The sequence below is a fragment of the Argopecten irradians genome, chromosome 15 (genome assembly GCF_041381155.1).
Source record: "Argopecten irradians isolate NY chromosome 15, Ai_NY, whole genome shotgun sequence".
NCBI lineage: Eukaryota > Metazoa > Mollusca > Bivalvia > Pectinida > Pectinidae > Argopecten > Argopecten irradians.
The window spans coordinates 7,274,592-7,292,476 of NC_091148.1; the positions used below are offsets into that span (position 1 = coordinate 7,274,592).

At 33.8% G+C, this 17,885-nt stretch overlaps 2 protein-coding genes across 3 annotated transcripts; both read left to right on the forward strand.

Annotated features, from left to right (window-relative positions):
- The first annotated feature begins 1,374 nt into the window (after positions 1-1,374).
- LOC138309076 (growth hormone secretagogue receptor type 1-like) lies at positions 1,375-11,693 on the forward strand. 2 transcript variants are annotated; one of them, XM_069250208.1, is made up of 2 exons: positions 1,375-1,783; positions 10,490-11,693. In XM_069250208.1, exon 2 carries the CDS (start codon positions 10,497-10,499, stop codon positions 11,556-11,558), a length of 1,062 nt encoding a protein of 353 aa, XP_069106309.1. In that variant the 5' UTR covers positions 1,375-1,783; positions 10,490-10,496; the 3' UTR covers positions 11,559-11,693. The 2 variants fall into 2 exon arrangements, with proteins under 2 accessions (XP_069106309.1, XP_069106310.1); XM_069250209.1 differs by having other exon boundaries at positions 1,375-1,779.
- LOC138309077 (uncharacterized) lies at positions 11,691-15,815 on the forward strand. The gene is made up of 2 exons (XM_069250210.1): positions 11,691-14,121; positions 15,170-15,815. Exons 1-2 carry the CDS (start codon positions 14,037-14,039, stop codon positions 15,625-15,627), a joined length of 543 nt encoding a protein of 180 aa, XP_069106311.1. The 5' UTR covers positions 11,691-14,036; the 3' UTR covers positions 15,628-15,815.
- The last annotated feature ends 2,070 nt before the right edge of the window (positions 15,816-17,885 follow it).

Below are 17,885 nucleotides of genomic sequence, written 5' to 3' on the forward strand. Positions count from 1 at the left end.
GATAAGAGTACACTCAGAATTTTGTGTCATACATGTATGTATCTCCATAACATAAAAATCCATTCAAATTTATTCTTATACAATCTGTAATACAATTTACTAAAGATAATCTATTCATAATTACAAAATCCATATTGGGACTCTTTTTTGATGAAATCATTACGCCATTATATCAGCCAATCCGAAGATTACCGGAAATTCTTCCGAGGGGATCCGTTTGCTGTGAAGTACTGATAATGACGGATGCTAGTCTGAAGAAAAACCGGATAATTATAAATGTACATTATGCATATGAACCAGGCGTGACCGAGGATACCTCAATCACATGTGTGTGTACCTATATGTGTTCTGGTATACTACATGCAAAATGCTTACATATGCTAATTGACAGCCTAACTTCTCGTCTCCACTGCTGCAGAGCAACGCATTTTACGAAGTTAGGTTCACTGATGTACAGAGAGATACAGGTGCCCCAATTTGTACATTTAACACTTTTAATAGGAAATATCTCGATTTCGCATCGCAACTGAAATATGCATACCTAATTAAGTACCGCAAGGAGTATAAAAACTTCAGGTTGTTGTAAGGAAAAAATAGATAGATATATGTCTTATGAATCTGACTTTCCTCTGACCCTGACACCAGACTTAAACAATCTGACAGATATACATCAATTTCGCTAGTCAAGAGTACTAAGTACGATACTCTCCCCGATAGTGATTTTAACACGTGGTTAACATGAATGTTTACGAGATATTTTCTAACAGATAAGCGTTTGTTATGACAGATATGTAAGAATATATTTTCTTATCTTTTTTTTTCACTACCGGGGTAAATATAGGCGGATTTTCCAATGTGTAACTTCAAGGAACCCATTAACTTCAAATTCTAACTTAAAAAACCTTATAGAAGTTTTGATATCCACAATTATTTCTTCATTTTTTTTTCATACTAAATCTGGCTTTTTAATTCTCCGATTTAATTTTTTCATACAACTATGGGAATAAATCCAAAATAAATTTATGAATATAAATAATAATACAAAAGCGATTTTTTTCTTGGTAGGGGGGGTGGGGGGTGGGGGGGTGTATCAAAATCAATCTACATAACCGTAACGCAAACTACTAAAAATATTCAAATGTGAATATTAACGTTCAAATATATAAGGCATGTTCCCTATGTATGTACATATAGGTACATATACATGGTTGCTAATTAGTGAACATCGAACAACATTTATAAAACGTGTCACCGACAAATTTATCTAAATCTTTCCGGAACAGATCAGATGCCCGTATACCGAGCCGGATATTAGTACGGTATAGATACTTAATAAAGTATCTTAGCGACCTACCCAAATGTATAAGTATATACTGTACGTAAATACATACATTACTATAAAGCGCTACTCAAATAGACAAATCGTAACTGTGCGATTATCTTCGCCAGTGATGTGCTTCGCTGAATAAACATACAGAAACAGACTCGCTGAACTTACACAGTGGAACGCCATTACTTGCGTATGTGTTAAAGATGACTAGAGGTATTAGAGATCTCTAGAGTTATTTGATGAATTAGTGTGGTTTATTTTTCATTGGTTTATATTTATGAACAGGATGAACATTTATGTGATGCGTTTTGATGATGAGAGTATGCCGTGAGATGTGATTCTGGTGAACAACTATACAGACCTCGTCTCCGGACTGTTTGATATGTTTACGTGACCAATGGTCAAGAAATATGTGACCTAGTTTAGAAGAGATATACGAAAGCCTAAATGTAAGTAAGTATTCACAATATGTATTTCATGTTAACTGCGGTACAATGTAGTGTATTCTTGATATTATAAAATTGCAATACTATTTTCTTCTTCTTCTTCTGTTTGTCCTTCTTCTTTTTCGTCATAGTCTTCCTCTCTTTCCACTTTTTTCTTCTTCATCATCTTCTTCTTCTTCTTCTTCTTCTTCTTCTTCTTCTTCTTCTTCTTCTTCTTCTTCTTCTTCTTCTTCTTCTTCTTCTTCTTCACCTTTTTTCTCTCCTTCCACTTTTTCATCTTCTTCTTCTTCGTCGTCTTCTTCTTCCCTACAAGTTACAACAAGTTTGATAAATATATAGCACTCCCGATAAAGTTTGATTTTATTCACTATTGAGAAAATCATTAAGTTAAAAATACAGTACATGTACCTACAACGTATGTGTCTTTAGTTGAAATTTGAAAATATATTCTGTACGTTTGAATATTTATCATGACAAATTATATTTGGTGGGTTTTTTTTCTTTTCTTTTATTTGTTTTGTTTAATTGTTCTGACAGGTGTACAATGTAATGAGTAACGTCAAATTAAACCCAGAGTTGCATGCGATAAATATTAATGTTTGCTTTAATATTCCGGCTTTGCATATTACAGAGTTAGCTCCCTTGCGGGTAGGTAACGATCGTTACGTCATTATTTTGTGAGCGCAAATCACGTCGTTTTCACCGAAAAGTATGACATTACGCTCGCAAACACATGACGTCATAATCAATACCTACCCGCAAGGGCAGATAACTCTGTAATATACAAATACAGAATAGCATTATGTCATTAATCATCATCTAAATATTGAGAGGAAACAAATCATGGTCTTGCATGTACCACAGGGACCTGGGATTTATACCTATCCTAGTGTCCATAGACCCTAAGACACTAGTAATGATATACATGTATAATCTGATTGTATGAAAGGTTCAAATGCACTTATTGCTCAGGATCCTGTGGCTTGTTTATATTAGTAGATGTTTTCGTCACAATATTTTATTTATAAACCACATCCCAGTTTGACTCGGTGTAATTAGTGTTTGGTTAAACATCGCATGAGAAGGTACAAGAATGATCCGGAGTTCAAGGCGAATTTTAATGATAAAACCATATAATAACCCCTAAGGATGTAGCGGAGCGACCTCGGAACCACGATGGAAGATTCTAAAGATGATAAAAACTAGGATCGTCATGGAAATAAGTCATCTTAATTTGCTGTTTTTGAAACGCTTATATGTTTAACCACTCCTAACAAATTCCTAGTGGGCTCTTCGCACTCCCAAGGGACCAAGATGGTGTATACCGTAGTCAAGAGATAGTTATCATGCGCCACAAGCGCAATTACATTTCTGCACATTTTAGAGTTATCTCCCTTGTAGGTAGGAATCCATCGTGACGTCATTATCTTGTGAGCGAACCTCTAGAAAATATGACAGTTACTATGGAATATACCTGCCTAGTTTTTTCTTTACTCTTCGATAAGCTTCGCTCCAAAATTACATGAATTAGAACAATATGTATTTATGAGCGCAGCCTAGCGGAGATGTTTGGTACTAAGGCAGGTAATCCAGTATATGTATGACGTCATACTCAATTCACAAAGACAGGCAACTGTAATATTCAAATACAGAATATCAAAAAGCACTTCAATCTGCATTGTATAATCGCTAATTATGTCACATGTATTGTACATGAATATTTTGAAGGAAATGTAAAGAATAACAAAATCCCTTTGTGACAATGACAATTGTCTGATTTTAACACATGTTGTTTCATAAAACAAACGCATTGGGCACGAGTTATTACACTTAGCTATTGAATGACACGTAGTATCTACATAGACAAAAGTATAAAGAATTAATGTACAATGCATATTATATATTTGATTGGTTGAATATGATGTATGTAATTAAGTTTGCATTGGATATAAATAAAAAACGGTAATAAAATACTAGCGATAAGAATTCATCCTAACCAGCAACCCCTAAAATTTCATAATGGACTGGTCTAGTCTTCGAATTTAGAAGAACCTATTTGTCTTCAGGGGTGAGAAAGTTAACCTACATACTTGAATATGCGATGCATCAACCACACAAATTTACCGTAATCATTCTTTGTTATAAAAACCTATTTATTTCTTCATATAATAATATCACATAAATATACATGTAAAGACCCAATAACAGAACAAATTCGAATTTCTGTTTTTCATCATGGTGTATTTTAGATAATGGTTCAAATATTGTATTCCCTAATTTCATTTATAAAGAATGCGTTATCTCTATGTACTACCCAAATGTATTGCTTAATAAGATATTTGCTAAATGCTTGTTACATGTATAAGAATGATTTATTCAAGGAACTGGAAAGCTATCAGATTGGGAGCGGTACGCAATAGTTAATGTAAGAATGTAGAGAATGTGTAGCGTGTTAGATAATGATGGAAAATCGGAGACAATATGATTTCATTGGTAAATAATTCTCAGGAATCCTTAAGTCCATAACCTAGGTAAAAATATCGTCATCTTCATCTGAGTCGTTGTCGCCGTCCTCGACATTATCACGATCTTAAAAAGGAATAAAAACGGGGGTTAAGTATAGCTCGTTGGTCGGTGGTATTCTCTCCGGTTCCCGGCATTCCTCCACAATGTATTACCTTACACGTCCTTATATGACATGAACTGCTAAATCATCATCAACATCATCATCACCACCACCACCACCACCACCATCATCATCATCATCATCATCATCATCATCATCATCATCATCATCATCATCATCATCATCATCATCATCATCATCATCATCATCATCATCACCACCACCACCACCACCATCATCATCATCATCATCATCATCATCATCATCATCATCATCATCATCATCATCATCACCACCACTACCATCATCATCATCATCATCAATTTAATCATCATCATCATCATCATCATCATCATCATATTATCATCATCATCATCATCATCATCATCATCAACAACATTACAGATTTATAAGATATTAATAGCAACACTGATATTACAGAGATTACCTCCTAAATTACAATAAGTCAATACTGGACATGGTCAGTTGTCCATTTTGTCGTCATTAGATATAGGGGCATACAGATATCGATTCCAGACATTAATTTACATCATGCCCTCATTAGTACAGCGATCCATGGCTCCTGTGAGATACACTAGTGCTAATCTACGTAAGAGTCTCAATTAGACATATTGTGTTTAAAAACAGAGGTACAGTAGATGTCAATTCTAGGTACATGTAGGTAGCCTAATGCTTACTATAATGAAATATTCTTACTTTATAGAAAAATATTTCTGTGACCTATAACTTTATTCGTAATGTAGGCTTTACATGTTTTAGATCGCAGACGATCACAACAATAATGATGTATTTCCATTTTTTTTTAAATACACTGCATTTTTCTTAAACGAAAAACGACGACAGACGACGATATGTATATAGATACCGGGGATACAGTTCATCATCGTGGGTCTCCGGCAATAACTGTTCATGTAAACTATAGCTCAATGTAATTCTGATGTCGTCGGCGTAAATAATGATGATGATGACGATAACGACGGCGACGACGGTGATAATGATGCTGATGATGAAATTGATGATGATGGTGATGATGATGATGATGGTGGTGGTGATGGTGGTGGTGATGATGGTGGTGGTGATGATGATGATGATGATGCTGATGATGAAATTGATGATGATGGTGATTGATGATGATGGTGATGATGATGATGATGATGATGATGATGATGGTGATGATGATGATGGTGGTGGTGATGATGGTGATGATGATGATGATAATGATGCTGATGATGAAATTGATGATGATGGTGATGATGATGATGATGATGATGACGATGATGATGATGATGATGATGATGATGATGGATGTGACCGATGTGTTGTTGATGTTGATGATGAGGAGGATGATGATAATGAGAATGGTTGTTGTTGTCATTTGCACTCATCTCCTCATTCCACTCTAAATTAATCATTTTATCTGGTATGAATATAGTCCATACAGATAGGAGATATATATATTATACTTATTACTTCAGAAGTTAATACGAAGAAACAGCCGCCCCTTTAATGACCTAAGCTCTTGAAATGATATTTTCAGTAGATAAAATTAAACCAAATTGACGCCAATCTTAAACTCAATATGACGTCACTCTGTATATCAGTAAGAACATATGTACTGTGTATATTCGAAAATGTGGCATAAATGCGGTAATAGATTTGCACTTATTTTAAAGCCGATTTAATTAGTATTTCCTCGTTAAGGTTCTCGATGCTCCCGATCCTAGCACGCGAAATGAAGGCCAATTTACCAGATTCTGCGCACTAATCAGGCTTTACCACGTGGTATAACGGCCTTTTTCGGAACTAACAAATCCGACAGGTCCTTGGAGGATTATATGTTTGAGGAAGTTTGTATAATAAAAAAACAACAACAATGAAACAAACAAATCCACGAATTTAAGTTACTGTACCTAATTGATATGCAACGCAAATTTACACGAACCTCCGCGTAAAGGTGTGTAGAAGTTAATTTACATATATTTCTGACTAGTCCGCAAGTCTATGCTTCGTCTGTACGGCAAATAGTGGAAGAAAGTAATTTTCGAAGCAATTGTGCATACTTTATCCGGATGTCATTTTATTTCGGTAGCTAACTCCTATTTTTAATAAAATAGACGTGGATCAGTCAATACTACCCCTTAACTTCTGAAATGTTAAAAATCTACTTGAACTTTACTGACCAAGGTCAAACTAGATTAAGCATTCTGCCTCGAGGTTCAGGAAGTGACATCTACTATCTGAGTCAAACACGGATATGGAGTTTAAGTTCCGGATTTTCAAATGAATTGTCAGCTTTTGTGTCGTGAGCACAGCTTAAGTGCAGCATGTTTTTATATGTCAATATAAATGTTACCAACTATACCATAACAAATTTTTCACTATGTAAAAAAAAATGTTTTTGTCTTACTAGATCTATGTACTTTTGATTTAATCAAATGTTTAAAAATAACCAAATGGCATATCCAACGTTCCATTGGTCAAGCTGTTCTTCCTTTATGTACAGGAAGGACGAGCAATAATTACTCAAGCGTTGTCCTGATACTAATAATAGACAAATGTACGTATACGGGCCTGGTCAATGTACATGAATGACCACTTCGATGGTCATGATAGTGGCCGAAATGAAATGGACAGCCTGAAGCTGTGCGTTATAGCTTCAACGTCAACATATGCTATTTATAGTAACACGGCATGGGATGAAGCAGCAAAACGAGACTGATGACGTCATAGTTTTCGTTAGTGATGTCCATTTCACAAAGATTGGAATTGAATTGATCGCAGTTCTTTGTGTTTTTGTTTAGTACATTCCAATGGAATTTAAAGGGAAAGTAACGCCGAAATTAATCAGCGGTGTTTATCATATTCAATTAATAAAGACGAAGATATAGATTATATTATTAGATTGACAAGCCCTACTGTGCATCGTAATATAAAAACAATACATGTTTATAAAGTCAACATCCGAAATGTACGATAAATTCGATTATTTTGTTTTCAGAAGTACAACTTCCAATTTTTACAAAAAATAGACTGCGACCTTCCAATTTTTTGTTTGTTTGATCATAGGTTTAAGACGCGCGCGCAAAAAAAACAACGCATTTTTTAGTTTTTTTGTTTTTTTTTATTTGCGCGTCGTAAACCTGTGGTTTGATTCATCAACGTCCTATTACAAAAATGCAACAGCCAAGGTCATGTAGAAGGACGGTTTCCCATGTATGCGATGTGTAGTATCTATGTAGCTCATATAGTGCGTGACCTATACATGTACCTTTCAATAAAAAGGATGAAGTAATCACTCAGTCACACAGGGACCTGGCACGAATTTTTCATAACCAAGAGAATAGATATATATATATAAAAATGTATTATGTTGGTTAAAAAAATCATGTCAGGTCCCTGTGCTCAGTCACATATATAATGTTCAATGCATTGACCGTTTTAAATAAGGACCACGTTCTGACATTGAATTTATGTTGTTTAAACTAAATATTCTGTTCAATCATTTCAGTACACTTGATATACATGGAACGTGTACAAATAGAACCACTGTAAAACATCAATTAATTATCTGCCCTTAAACTTCCTTAAACTTCATCGTCATTCTATCGCTGATAAGGATAAAAACAAAGCTACGCCCATGCCTATTTTTTTTTTTTTTTTTTTTTTTTTGTAATTCTTTAACTAATATGAACATGTATCGGTTAGTAACTCTTAAAGAATTCGTCAAAACGGTTAACGAAATAAATAAAAAATACTCCTGGACCAATTAAGTTAATTGAATGTTTTGATTAGATTGTGTGAATGTATCGTTTTAATGTTGTTGATTTTTAAGAATAATATTATATATTGCATATGTTCTGTAATGTGAACATTTTCAAAAATAAAATTTTGAAAAAATGTTTTCTATATGTACATGCAGATGTTTAAAGGAATCTCCATGGTACATTATCACCCTTAGTAATACAGTTTAATGCTTAAATCTGATTTGATAATTTCAACCAATGAAATTTTTACTGTACACATCCCGGAAATCAAATATATGACCTATTATAGTACATATGTAAAAGTAGGTATATCAGGTGTATAAAAACTAAATAACCCTGCTTCTAACGTACAAAATTACTTTAAAATGATTTTCTAAGTAATGCTTTTATTATTCACTCTAAAGTCAATTATTCTATTTATTTGTACATTGTGTTGTCATGCGAAACAGTCTTAAAAGACACGGCGCATGACCGACTTTTATGAATTAATTAAAGCAAATTCTATTCAAAAAGACTTTATAGTTTTACCAAGTAAAGAAAGTTGTCATATATTGTTATAATCTATCATTTAAAGTTATAAAAAAAACCAAATAAACTGGTTTTGAATTCGCTAAAATATCGAAAATCATATACTTTTAAAAGTCCCCGATGCGTTTCCTGGTTCCCTGTACTACGTGTGGAAAGGACAAGAAGTTAATGACGAAGAGAACTGTTGTTTCTAGTAATTGTAAAATGACACTCGCAGATTTTTTTTTTCCATCTTAACTTTTACAGTACACAGATACTGTATCATGACTAATGTTTATAAGTCATCATATATTTTTTGCGGTATTTTTTAATAGTTTTCACAGCTTTATTCATCAAACCGTATACTTTTCAATACATTACTGAAGAAAACATTAACATGTCAAAATGTTCGCCCCGTTACGGCACATATAAGTTCAAGGCCGTGAGTGACACATCATCATTGTACATTGTACACATGTATGTACAATACACATTACATGAACGTATACATTGTTTGTGTTTAGTTAGTTTAACAGTCCATCCGGAACTCCTCGGGGAATAGATATTCGAGATAATACCCGATGAGTTCAGGATCATTAACAGTCACGGTCATATAAGAATGTGCCGGGTTTGTTGGTTAAGGAAAGCCGGAAAAAACTCAGTTTACATATATATATTATAGTACTATAATATATATATATATGTATACTGTTGGTTAAAAAAATTCGTGCCAGGTCCCTGTGATCCAGAGGTGGAGGACTTGTCGTCATATATGTCGAGACATCATGACCATTGCATATTCTATATTTTACATTTATCTTGACCATGTGTAAGATAATTAAGATTTGGTTTTATTACAATGTAGTCCTTTTGACAGTCAGGGTAATATAAGAATGTGCCAGGTTTGTTGGTGGAGGAAAGCCGGAGTACCCAGAGAAAAACCACCGATAGGCGGTCAGTACCTGGCAACTTCCCCACTTGTGATTCGAAACCGCATCACAGAGGTGGAGCGCTTATCGTCATTTGTTGAGACCACTCGGTCACAATACATGACTATATATATAATGTATAAAGTATATAGAATGTATAAATAATGTATATGTTCACATGCTTATATAAGCTAAAACATGAACTCATAACCCCGGCACTAAAATAAAGAATTTTATCAGGTCCAATTAAAGTCATAAAAAATAAAAGGAAAAACATTTAAATATTTGTTCATTCTAGTGTGAAAATGGCTTGCCTAATATACGCGACCAGAGTTTATTTCGTATCAAAGTGCTAATTGATATTTCTTCTCTTAATGCTTACTAGGTCGAATGAATGATTTCAATTTTAAATCCTTTTCATTAGAATTCTTTGATGATTGATTTACATGTTTTCCAGGTATTTTGCGTAATGCAACCGTTTGTGAACTATTCATGAGCATTCTTTAAATGAATTTCTTAACTTAAAATTATCCATAGGGAAGAATTACCGATTTGAAGGAAGGCTCCTTAAGATTTCCCCCTTAACTTCTGTAATACATTTCTATGGGAAAATTCAAGTTAAGGAATTCCTTAAATATAAAAAGAAATGCTGATGAAACTGAGACCAGTAGGGCTTTAAATCTTGGTCACGTGCTCATTGGTCACGTGAACAATATTTATCATTTTCTCCGCGTATTAAAGCATCGTTGATCTATCTCTATTTATTTTCAGCATATATTTGATTTTTTTTCTGCACACAATAATACAATTAATCTTCTGTTAAATTTTATCATTTGAGTAATTTTGTCTATTTATCTACTCTGCAGTGTCAATATGACGTCACCAAACGAGACACTTCCGGTTTGTCATCAGTGGATGCGAGAGACGTTAGAAAAGCCGAATGTCACTTTGGAGGACGTCAACAACAAACTAATTCTTCGTTTTGTTGGAGGGATCACTTTTCTCGCTATCATTGGCATTGTCGGATTCATTGGAAACAACCTCGTCATTTTCATCTACTTTCAACGTTTCCGGAAGTCCAACTACCGGATATACGTTTTGTGGTTGGCAGTCCTTGATGTCGTAAACTGTACAGTTAGCGCACCACTTGTGATTATATATATGCTATTTCCGGTGACGTTTCCGTCGGATGTATTTTGCAAAGTGTTTCGTTTCATTTTGTACTTCCTGTCATTGATGTCAACTTCCGCTTTGGTAGTCATAGCAATAGATAGATGCCGGAAAGTGTTACATCCCTTCCGGCGTCAAATAACGACAAACCAAGCAAAAATACTGTGTTTTATGAGTGTTATTATCTCATTTGCGTTATCATGGCCGGCGCCAATATTATTCGGACTAAGTGACGTCCAAACAGGCGTCTCTGGACTAACAGGCGTCCGTTGTCTAACGGCAAACAAGTATAAAAAGACGCTTTACATGGTTATTTACAGTTCGGTTACCTCCCTTTATTTCATAGCCGTTACAACCTCCTTAATAATTGTATACTCGCTGATTGGACGCCAGATATTTAAACATAATGTATTCAGATCAAGCGTCCGCAAGATGTCAGCAATGAGCACGGAATATGAAGAGTCATCGCGGAGAGGAAGCAATTCGCCTAGTAACGGATGCGCAAATTACAGTGTGCGCAAAACAACTTTGACACTTTGCGCGGTTACCATGGCGTATATATTGAGTGCTCTTCCCCATCATGCTCTGGCGTTACTGTATTTCCTTAGTAAGGACTTTGACTGTCAACTAAATCTTTTGGAGTCCCAATTTTATTACACTTTCATCTGGTCGTATTTCGTCAACAGTGCCATCAACCCTTTCATTTATGGATTCAGGGACAAGAAATTCAGGAAGGAAGTCAAACTTATTTATAGTAAAAGTTAGACGTTCTTTTCGTAACACATATATAGACATTTCTCTAAGTTTAACCCAGTCAGTACCTTGGCGATATAGTAGAAAGAAATGAAACCTAATTAATGTGCCATGCTTACATGCCATACTGTTTTCGTAAAAACAATGAAGTACGTGATTCGGCACATCTTGAACAAAACGTTTATCAAAACATTTCTAAAAAAATATATAAAGCTTACAAAAGCCAGTTATTTAGCTGTAGCATTTCATACAAAAGTACGTATTATATCAAATATTTCAAAATGCTTTATGTGTGTTTTGTTATGATTAAATTAAACGACTTGCACTGGTTATGTTTATTTCATATTTGTATGTTCTTTAAATCAATCTGATGGACAGACAATGTAACATTGTGATACTAAAGTAATGATTGCCGTATACATACATATGTGACATCCGTTTGTGTGTACTATATACATTCATGTACATTACAATCAGCTAATGAGCCATGTTTTTGTTATATGAGGATATAAAATGGTATGTACGGAAAAATGAAACGTCAATTGACAGCTTTAGAATATGGAATCAAAATAAAGTAATTAAATAGTTATTTACCGACATGGTAATACTTTCCAATCGCAACTGTTACGGGATATTCTTATTATCTTGTACCGAGCTCTTTGTCCAACTAATGTTGATATAAGTGCTGAAAATGAATTATTTCTTGATGTTGTTCCGCTTCTTTTGTTGAGTTTAAATTCGCAAAATGAACTTAACCCTGTCAAGGACGTCAGAACTCTTAAGTTTGTTCTCGAAGGGAATAAACAACGTAGTGATAAAGACCTTCGAAGTATGGCGACAGTGAATATTGTTTTTTTTTTTTCTTCTTCTTCTTCTTCTTCTTTTTAATGGTTACGCCATCCGTCAATAATGACGATTATTGGCGTTACGGCGCAGCGGCGTGGGGAGGTGGGATATATACATTGCATTTTATTTTTTTTCACTGAATCTGAAATACATAATATTGTAGATATAGAAGTAGAGAAAGGTAAAAACGAAATAAAAATGAAGTGTTAACTTGTCAGTGTTGGCTTCAACGGCTAAATTGGAGAAAAAGGGACACAAAAAGCAGATTTTCTACAATGGTAAGAAAGTTATAATTATAATATATAAATTTGGCTGGAACATTAAAGGGACAATTCACTAATATGCTAATTCTTTTACATAACCACGAAACAAATTATGGCATAAATCTATTGTTCTAAATTTCTTATGAAACATATAACATAAAATATTGACAAATTCCACGTCATTGTTTAGTATTTTAATTTATACCGTTGTAATTACAAATCGTTGATCAATACGATTAAGCAGGTATAATATGGACGCTGTACCCTTACCCGAGCAAAAGTCACCCACGTTAAACAAATGAACTACATAACCACTGAGGAGGTGATAAATGATTTTTAGGCAAGAAAATTCACATTATAAGGTTAACACACTACTGTCAGAGCGATTTGAGCAGTTCTAGACAACAGTAGCATTACTCTACGAGCATGGGACAAGGTTCGGCATACAAGTTGTTCGACCACAATGTGTTATGACGGACAGCGAGCAAGTTTGAACATTTCACACTCATTTCACCACCATGGGCTTTTATGGCATATCACAGTAAAACCGACTAATCTAATTTCCATTAGAACTGGGTTTTTTCCGATATATGTACAAACTTTAATGTTCTCTTAGACTGAATTGTCCCTTTAAGAAAATTCATTCTGATTTCAGAATAGTTTAAATTTTGTAGATACCTTGGAATAAAATTTTTATTACATGTATATATATATATCATGAAAATTTAACTATCTATTTTTCTACTTTTGACAGCGAAAGCTAGCTCAAGTAAACGAACACAGGTAAACACTGGTAAAAAATAATAATGAACTGACTATAATTGGTTTTTCATTGTTCTCCTTTACCGGGGTGTCATAGACGAACACTTTTCTTTGTTCTCTAAAAAGTGGGGAAAAGGAGAACGCACCTATATTTGTATGATAAAACACCTATCAAATATTATGAAAGTTAATTATCTTTAAAATACCTTAGCTTAGAGAGGTAATTATTGTTGTGGGTGTTCAGGTGACATATAATTACCGGTGTCAAGTGAGATAATTACTTATGTGACGTGTACTCACCTGAGACATATGACATGTTTTACTTACGTTTTGGTATAAATCAGTCCGGCCAATGCAGAACAGTCAGTCTATATTGACCTGCTAAGGCTTTCACATATAATTAGAGTGTTTCAATCGAAGGACTTATCCTGCACCGACTCTTATATATTTTTGATTAATCTTATATTTCTTATACTTGTGAATTCATTCTTACTGTTTTCATATTTAATATTTTTAATATCGATACTATTATTTGTTTTATTGGTTTTTTTTCTTCAGAAATTGTTACACTTCAGGGATCGTTCCTGTGCTTCTTCGCTTCTTCATTTATAATTACAGCATGGCTTGCAGAGAACCCACGAAACAGGAGACAAATATCCGAGCTTCAAATCAACGTAGAAAAAATAAGAACAAGGGAAAGAGAGGTAAGGTGACGAGAGTTTATGTTTGTATGAGAAAGGGAATCACATGAAAATATCGTTGTTGAATAAATTGTTTTTTGACGCTTCACATTTATATAATCTATAACAACATTTCATCATTGACTAATCTGTATCATGTATTGCTGTAAACTGTTACCAAATTGTAGTATAAAGTCGATATGCATACAATTTTGGTGTAGACATCCTCGATACTCCATTTTTTTCTTTGAGCTGCCTTCAGTTTCACTCTGAGATGGTCCAGGGTGTAGAGATCGTAAGTGATCGGAACCCCGGGAGTATCAAGAATGGATGACAGATAAATAATCATGTCGCCCGGTAGAACATGGCTTAGATAATATGGATTTTTTTTCATATTTTATCACTGTTATTCATATTGTATTATTAGACTCTTTCATATGTGGATATGAAGGATAGGGATATTCTATCCGAGGGTCTCACAAATGTTGTAATAGCCCCAGGCTTGATGAGGATTTTATAACATTTGTGTTCCCGAGGGTAGAATATATCCACATACGAAAGAGTGGTTTTCTCTCATTGCTCGACGTTTTATTGCATTTTTACTTCTAATGGTTATCCACCATTTTGAAATGAATCCAGAAAAACGCGGCTGCAAGTTAATTCTCCACACATGAAAATTGCTTATATCTTTTAAAGTATAGATTCAGCCTAGTTTCCGAAGAAAAAAAAATTGTATCCAGAAGATTATAATTTTGTTAACGTGTGACGTCACAAGGTTTTATTGCATGTGTAGCCATACAATACAACCTTAGGCGACATGAGTGTATTGCCCTGGACCAGCAATTGTAGTGTAGGCATATACATATAATTTATCATTCATACATGTATTGTATAATTTAATAGTTATATATGCCGGCTTAAACTTTGCTAAGTTAAATAATATGTTTTTTATGTTGCATGATTTGAGTTTGATATACTATAAATCAATTACTAACGATATATAGGCGAATACAACACGTATTATTAAAATATGCATGATTATAAGTATATAATAATATTTCTTTTCGCTTAGAATCGAGTCAGATCACATCTCGTCTTGACACAGTTGCCTGCCCTTGGTGTTGCAGCCAAGTACAGCAAGTCATACGACACATGACCTCTGAGTGCATTGTTCGATTCGACTATTTTAAGAGTGAGGATAAACCGGAAGTGAAGAAGAGGATAGCTGAAAAAGACTTCAATTTCTTGAAGGAAGGTCAAGAAAATTACTATAGGAACTTGTATTTTTCTGCTGAAGAACTTGCCGAAAGACTTGGCGAATCGCATATCGGCTTTTTACCGAAACTTATTGAATGTTTACTGGATTTTGGACATATTCTAGTCCCCCACGAAGTCCTAGTGAATGGAGGATATCAAAGGAGCAGATTCAGAAACGGTTTGGTGTCTCACGTGACCAAAGATTATTTAATGGAGAAGTATGGAACAAAGGTGTCAGGTGCCCCATCGTCCACCATAAAGAAGGAGAAATGACGACAGAACGCGTAAATACAAAATATATAAATTTAGATCGTGAGGGATTGGATGTAACAGCTTATCTCTGAACGGCGGACGAAAAAAATCTGCCAGATGCAGAATTATACAATATTCACATGTGTCAATTAAATTTGTAATTGAATTGAACAAAATCTAATATTTCTATAATAAACTGATTATTTTTACCCACCTTCATTTCTAAATTATGTTTGTAAGCACATTTCGATCAATGGCTCATATCGCCATCACAGGCTAATTTCCGCTTGTCCGTCATTATATTTCTTGTGTGATTTCATGACGTGTTATTTTTAATTTCACTTTTAAAAATTATTTTTGGTAAGTACGCTGCTACATATGATACATACATCTGTTCAGTTTTGCAATATTTAATTTTAGATTGTCATTTTTTTAATTTTAAAACTTGTTGAGCGTTTCATTTCGTCGGGGTTAGGTAAATCAAACATGGCGATGTATTTGTTCATGTTTGTTTGTTTGCCTAGGATTTAATAAATTAAAAACACATTATAATCTTCAGGTTTGTGAATGAATATTGGCCATATTTTCAGAACAACACATGGATATTTACCTACAAACATGTCTTTATAAGTCTGAAAGTCGCGACTCTATCGACAAAGGATGAAATCCATACCCTGTCAAGAACAGTGTTGAAAACAAACATATTTCTGAAAACAAAACTACTTGATATACGACATCATGAAATTTTATTACTTCCAAAACGTTTTTATTCAAAATACATGTATAATTACATGGGCTGTCACACCAATATCCAAATTTAGATTGATTAAACTAATTTTGAATATAAACTGTCACCAAATAATGTATACCAAGGGAAGCAATCCTTATTAAAAAATGGAAGGGAGACAACTCCGTTACATTCATTATGATATATTTTAATATTCATTAAAGGGCCACTACCTTTCCGGAGCAAAATTTATAGGTTTCTTAAAAACATTAATAACAAAAGAAAATATATATCGATGGCTAAAGATGAGGTTACAACACCAAACATATGCAAGATTTCCTGTCTAATGTACGATAACAGTGGAAATTCATTTCGCTGTTTTGCCGTCTGGCGCAGTGATAGTCAACTACCGCGCGGCATTTAGGACGACGGCGGGAAACATAAAACGACCCGCGTTATGAAAATTAACATTTTATTTATTCTAATTAAACAGTTCTGAAGGTGGTGATAAGTGTGCTAGTAAACGTATAGTTAATAACTTCTGCGACTCTACAAAATTATTGATCTCGTTTCACATTCCTATTTTAAAAATTAAAAGCCGTTTCGGAAAGGTAGTGGCCCTTTAAAAACTATTCACGAAGCAAGTAAATACAAATGTAGTAATACATTTATGTATATTTTCCTTCCGCAGAAGGGCTCTCAAACAGAATTTATTTATTCAATTTTAAACCCCCCATCTCCCTCCCTCTTGATTATATTTTGCAACTAATTCATTTACATTCGTTAAAAATATTAATTTAATCAATATAATCATTAACAATATGGTATTTTGATGGTTTTTTTTATAAATATAAAATCATTTTGCTTACATATTTAATGTGTTTAAGTGTTATTCCTAGAAAGAAACTTTAGGAAAAAGTTTTTACAAATGTAAAAATTATACAGATAGTATGCCAAGGATCTACGTCTGTGTAGTAAAGGAAATAAATTGAAATCTATATTCAAAACCATATTATACTATTCTATCATAATACTGCACTTATATATTCATAAGTATATGTATATGGTGTACTGATTGTCCAAACAACAAAATCAAAATAAATTATTTTATATGTAATGTTGTGTTGTTAAAGCTAAAAACACAATAAAAATTCCTGTGTCATTTATGTTCTGTCGGTAATGGAGCATCTTTAAACGTTTCTTGCGTCTAACACTTCAAACACTTAAAGTCATGAGTCACTTTCTTTCCTAGGATGCTTCCGAAATTCAATTTGCTTCAGACACCGTTTCTCTATTTGAAAGGAGAATTCAAAAAAGTACAATGTAGCTATGAAACAAAATACAGAAAAAAACATACCGGTATGCAGGAAATGAATGAGTTCAATTCTAAAACAAATATGAAGGATTGGATATTGAATGTGACACTACAATGTACTATATCTCAATATATTGCATATGAAGTGACAATTATTCTGTATTTGCATATTACAGAGTTATCTGTCATTGCGGGTTGGTATTGATTATGAGGTCATGTGATTGCGAGCGTAACTTA